At 37.7% G+C, this 6,085-nt stretch overlaps 1 protein-coding gene across 2 annotated transcripts; it reads right to left on the minus strand.

The window, feature by feature from the left end:
• Positions 1-438: 438 nt before the first annotated feature.
• LOC109094885 (wiskott-Aldrich syndrome protein-like) lies at positions 439-5,614 on the minus strand. 2 transcript variants are annotated; one of them, XM_042762200.1, is made up of 12 exons: positions 5,341-5,614; positions 4,599-4,739; positions 4,165-4,251; positions 3,861-3,957; positions 3,726-3,752; positions 3,596-3,631; positions 3,057-3,249; positions 2,923-2,965; positions 2,646-2,799; positions 1,809-2,212; positions 1,378-1,489; positions 439-679 (listed from the first exon to the last, which is right to left on the minus strand). In XM_042762200.1, exons 1-12 carry the CDS (start codon positions 5,440-5,442, stop codon positions 627-629), a joined length of 1,449 nt encoding a protein of 482 aa, XP_042618134.1. In that variant the 5' UTR covers positions 5,443-5,614; the 3' UTR covers positions 439-626. The 2 variants fall into 2 exon arrangements, with proteins under 2 accessions (XP_042618134.1, XP_042618133.1); XM_042762199.1 differs by having other exon boundaries at positions 439-682; positions 5,341-5,612.
• Positions 5,615-6,085: the final 471 nt, after the last annotated feature.

Here is a 6,085-nt window from a genome sequence, read left to right on the forward strand (position 1 = left end):
TGTCATCATCAATATATATTTTAATTTGATTATTTTAATACTATTTTTAAACCTTTTTGATAGTTCCACATTTGTCCTGTAGGGGGAGGTTCTGTGCAGCCAACAGATACACAGAATATTCAGAAAACTAGATATATCTTGACAAGAAAAACATTACTGGGTTTGTAAAGAAGGCAGATTTGGAATAAGACAGTTGATGAGTCAAAAGCATGTGCACACAGAAGAAAAATATCCAACATAAACCTGTGGTTAGGGCTGGCAGTCCTATGTTTGCATGAAATCTAACACCACTCTTGGTTTGGCTCAACTACAGTTCCTTCTTCCTGAATGAACTCGCACTGAACTACTGCTGAGCTACTGTGAAGTGAATGCTGGTGATGAAAACAGACCAGTCTTTGAAACAACGCTGAGACACTGCAAAACAGGTTTGAAACCTAGTCATTATCAAAGTTGGGTTTTAATTGCTTTATTGGATTTACAGCAGATCATAAGTTCATTCAGTGAACTGGAAAAACCTGAAAATTTCATGCCTACTGCTAAAATGATTACCACTGAGCATCAGCTTTATCACCTCATTTTGCTGAATTGAATGACATAAATGTGTGAACCAAGAGCAGAGAGAAGCATTACTCATCCCATTCATCTTCTTCATCTTCATCACCCCCATCATCGTCTTCATCTTCTGAAGAAAGAAAAAAAAAGTTTTCGTATTTGTTTGTATCTAATGAAAGAAAGATAGGCCTACTAAATGCACACAAATTAAAGTCTGCCAGTACAGCAGAAAAAGACAATCGCCTTTTTGATACCGCCCATATATGCGTGCAGTAATCTGAAAATAGCCTACATTTTAATGCACTATTTTCTGTATTGATGTTTTGTCTCACGTCATATTTTGAGAGTTTTTTTTTTTGTGTGTGTGTGTGTGCGTATAAACAATCAACCAATCATAGAACTAAACAGCGCTTGTTTCATTAAATATTCATTAGCTTTGCGCAGTCGCAGAAACGTTGCATTTGGAACGCGGCATTTGAGAGAAAGTAACGTGTCAAAAAGTGACAGAAAACTCGTCAATTTAAATGAAGAAGAGACCGTTTTATTCTTACATGGATGGTGCAGGACAAACTGGAATAGGCTACACAGAAAAAAATGTAAGTCGAACTGATGCCCAAGAACGAGAGCAGCCGCTATTTAAACAGCTCGATTGCCTGCTGTGTTCGTACAATCAATTCAACATATCAAATATGCAAATAAGAATATTAAGACCCAATTTACGAATGTGAAATATGGAAAAGATAACCTACTGTAGGAAGGATCCAGTTAACCCATGTTTTGAGTGACCCGTGGTTGTGAAAATAATAGATTTATGAAATGGGTTACCTGAGGAATGGATAACTTTACTCCTTTTCTGCATCACCATCATCAGAGCTCCCACAATTCCCCCTGAGGATTCATCTTGACCTGGAGGATTTGGGTCCGGGGAGTCAGACACCTGACATTAACAACACATCAAAAGTGGTTATACACAACAAAGCAAAAGCCCATTCACACCAGTAATGATATTTAGATATATAGAATGATAAATAAAATGATAAATATAACTAGGCCTATGCACGATAATGCAAAAAATTGTTCTGAAAGTGATTCCAGTGGTATTGTTCCTCTGTACTGCTATCGTTATAGCTGTGATGTGGACTTCCCTATTCTCATAGAATTAGAACAATTACTACAGCATTATCGTTAGTGTGCATGGCCTTTATATAAATGACTGAAGAAAATAACAAAATGCATTTCATTTGTGTCTCACGTACATTCTTTAGCACACGTCCACGGCGAATTTCCTCCAATAAGGTTCCTCGTCCTCCACCACCAGAGGAAGGAGGAGGAGGTGGAGCTGAGCTGGCAGGGCTACTGGGGAAGTTGCCTGCTGAAGAAGGTGGTGGTGGAGGAGGAGGTGGGGGTGGAGGTGGAGGCGGTGCACCTCCACCCATAGGTGGAGGAAGTGGCTTGTGACTTTGGTTGGGGGGTGGTGGTGGCGGAAGAGTAGATGGCATAGGGGGTGGAGGCACAGAACGGCTTCCAGGTGGTGCAGGTGGCGGTGGACCACGATGCGGGGGTCCAGGGCTGCGTGCAGGTGGTGCAGGACGTCCAGGTGGACCTGGGACTGGGGGAAGCCCGCCACGAGGTGGAGGAGGTGCAGGGGCAGAACGAGGATCTGTGAGGGCAACAAACGTCATTGAAGTCAACTGTAAATAAAAATAAAAAAAGTACTGGGATTTGGTTCTATTAATTGGTTGTTGATTGAATGGATCTGAATGTGACTTTCCAGTTGATTATGAGAAAGGGGCAGGGTTTATGCAAACTAAATGATAGAAGAAGCCCGGCATACGTCAGCAGAGAAGTCGGTCCTTTTCATTAGGAAGATCGTTATGAAATTTTGAGAAAAAAATTGAGATCAAAATTTAAAAAAAATAAATAAAACATGCAAGGATTAATCGTTTACAATAAGATGCATTTAGAAAATAGATCTGAATTTCCATGTCACGCTGACATTAAGGATCTTAGCAAGGTGAAATTATCCAAATCAAACATCCAAATATTACACACAGAATTAATTACATTAACATTTTTGAATGAGCTCACCCTACCCTGTTTCCTCATTTCCTCTTTTACTGCATCTAGGCCTCCAGATTGCTCGATGAAGTCATAGATGATTTTAGATGTTTCTTTGTCTGCCAGCTGGGCATCACTGATACCAGCACTGTTGAACAGTTTCTTCAGGTCAGGGTCAAGATTGTTGGTCTAGAGGGGCCAAAGTCAGTGTTCATATATACTTTTTAACTTGCAATTAGAATAAACATTGAGTATCAGTTTATGTGAATAAATTTGCTTTATACATTTTTAAGGGAAAAGGACATTTCTTACATCAAAACCAGAGTTTGGATCCCACCCAATATGAGTGATATGTCTGAAGAGGAATGAGAGATCACATCAGCATCACATCAAACATATGAAACAAAACACATGGTGAGTGTCCAACTTATGGTAAATACTCTTACTTAAATCCACTAGGAGCTCCGATATCTGCCTTAGTGAGTTTTGGGCCTTTTTTCTTTCCCTTTTTGTCCTTTTTGCCTTTGCAAAGTGAGGCTGGTGCGGGGGTTGGCACTGGGGGGGAGCGGTACCTTGATGCCACAATATCTGGGTTCTGGATGTCCACTGTGGCCATTACACTTGGCTGGGAAACTGGACCTGGTAATTGGACATATGTAGGTTAAAAACTTGCATTTATCTATGCATTTGACCATGTGATCACTGCAGGATAAGTTAAAGGGACATTTCACCCAAAAATTTACTTTTTTTTCTTCTGTTAAACACAAAAAAAAAGTTTTTTGAAGAACAAATATTGTCTAAACAACATTGGACACAAATGATTTTCATTACACGAAAAAAACACTGGGACATTTTTCAAAATATCTTTTTGATTTCCACAGAAGAAAGAAAGTCATACAGGTTTGAAACAACATGAGGGTGAGTAAATGATGGCAGAATTTACATTTCTGCATGAAGTGTTTAAAACGTTTTTAAAGTGACTCACCATTTGTTGGAGGGGTTTGTTGTAGTGCCAGGTTTTGGTGATTTTAGTTTGACTGTGAGATGAATGTAACTGTATGGTTAAGAAAAATTGTTTTGTAATGACTGAAATTTTTAAACTTGTGGACACATACCTTCAGATGGAGCATGCTGTCTTTTTTCTAAATATGCAAATAAAAAAAGGCACAGAAAGATACTGATGAAATATAAGTATTTATGGGTAATGATTCTGGCAAAATTCATATAAAATAAGAATGACAGTAACTGACCCTGGCGGTTGGATCTCTGATTAATTTTCTCCACAATGATGTTTCTGAAAAATTCAGCTTCTGTCTCGCTGGCAAAGTTCAAACCTACTTGACAGTCCTGAGACACAAGTGCATTCAAATTCAGATTGTGAGATTTGAATTTTACAGTGAAAACTTGACACAATCTGACAAAGTTTTAATGTAAAGTAAAAACTTAAAGTAGATATTGCTTATAATGTAGCTTAATACAAGCAGTTATTTAGACGTGAGTCGGACAGCTTTGAGTTTTGGCTTGAATTGAGATTTCTAAAGGGCCTGTACCCACATCAGCTGCAAAACTGTGGAAGAACCTCATTGGACAGGAATATGTCATCTGATTATACAGCTCCTGCTCCCAAACCATTTTCCCTTCCTGAAAATAAATAAAATAAAAAAAGCACAAATATATTCAAAGTCTAAATGGTGCTACCACAGTGTGACTTAATGAACTAAGTTGAGATGCTGTGACTCAGAAGTCAAAGCAGAAGTGTATCTTTATTTAATTTCAGCCAGCTTTGCCACAGGTCAAGTTTGGTCATGCTAACAAGAGTTAGTATATAGCAATTTATCATTCTGGGCTATTATATAATCTCAGAGAACCTCCTTATCTGCAAAGATTCTCGATGCATATACATTCTGCATAACAAATCTGATGAAGTAAAGAGCAGGTTTGTTAAGGTTTTTTTTTTTACACTGCAGATTAGAATCTTAATTTCTGACCTTTATGTCATAGAGTCGGATGTAATATGAACGTTTAGGATTGTCCTTAATGAAACACACAACTCCTGTATGTTGGAGACTCCATTGGGTTGGACTGTTAGGAAGAGCCATGTACAACTGAACAACCGATGTGGCCATGGTCTGCACACACAAACACAATAAACTGACATAAAAGTGCATTAATAAAAGATTGATCAGTGAAGTATTACAATGAAAGCTAAAGCAAAGACATCAGCATCCTCTACAACAACAGGAAATAGCCTCAAACAGCATTTCCTGTCGCTGTCCTGTAAAACTTTGCCGTTACATACATCGTCATCACTGCTGACAGTTGACAATAACAATGTTGACAATGCTAACAATGTGAAATGTATATTCTGAAAAAAAAAAAAAATTGTGTTTTATAATGTACATTTTCCTAGGTGGAACATTCAATTAAATACTTTGGCTTGTATAGCATATTCTGCCACAGATTTTCACAGACGTGCTAAGTATGCAATCTCTTCAACTTTCATTTTGCACACAGACAGACTTAAAAAGCTGAATCTTACTTTGACCTTGGCTTTAACCAACAACAACAGTAATAGCTCCAATTTAAAAATCTGTGACCTCTGCACCATGTCTCTCCTTTCAGGAGTTTCTCTTTAATGCCTGCTTGATTTACTGTCTATCCACAAAACATCCTCTCTGGGACAGAATGCCCATCTATGATTGGCCTTCTAATCAAAGTGACTTCACTCACCATGCATCTCCTTCCCAGCAGCTCTAGCAGGCGTTCATTCTCCTGGCTGCTGAGGAGAGAACTGTGCATGTTCTCCTGCCCCTTGGCTTTTCCTTTGCTCATCTCTCCTCGATGAAATGGACACTTAGATCCTGGGACTCCACGCCTGGGGCCCCTGCTTGGCCCACAGTACCTGCCTGAAACCTTTTTAGTACAGGCAAATGGTTCGAAGGAACTGTTGCTTCCGTGTTCTGTGTACTGATGTAAATGCAGCACAACAAAAGAGAACAGGAAGAACAAAAACCACTGCAGATCTGCTCTCAGAATGTCGTGGACAGGCACGTGTTCCTTCGCTCAAGTAAAGAAAGAAGGAGCGCCTTGTACATCCTCCTCCACTTATATGAGGAATATATATATATATATATACATATATATATATATATATATATATATATATATATATATATATATATATATATATATATATATATATATATATATTACCATATAGTAATTAAACAATGCATAAATTGTAACTTGTTAAATATTTATAATGTATTCATTTTATATTTTTATTATTATATTATTTTATAATTGCCTTATTATTTAAAAGTTCTTTAAAACATTTTTTTTTACATGTTAAAGATAATGAGATAATAGGAAAGTAAAGGATTGAACAATAAGAAGTCAATACTAATAGAGTACTTTCATATGTTATAAGGGATTCAATAAGTATAGACATTATGCATGCAGTTGGCCTTCTTAG

Source organism: Cyprinus carpio, chromosome A8, assembly GCF_018340385.1.
Source record: "Cyprinus carpio isolate SPL01 chromosome A8, ASM1834038v1, whole genome shotgun sequence".
Taxonomy (NCBI): Eukaryota; Metazoa; Chordata; class Actinopteri; order Cypriniformes; family Cyprinidae; genus Cyprinus; species Cyprinus carpio.

Coding starts and splice junctions, on each gene's coding strand:
- LOC109094885 (XM_042762199.1), bottom strand. CDS start 5,442: ATGAGCAAAGGAAAAGCCAAGGGGCAGGAGAACATGCACAGTTCTCTC. Junction 4,740..5,340: donor TGCTGGGAAGGAGATGCATG/GTGAGTGAAGTC, acceptor TTGTGTGTGCAG/ACCATGGCCACATCGGTTGT. Junction 683..1,377: donor TAAAGTTATCCATTCCTCAG/GTAACCCATTTC, acceptor TTCTTTCTTCAG/AAGATGAAGACGATGATGGG.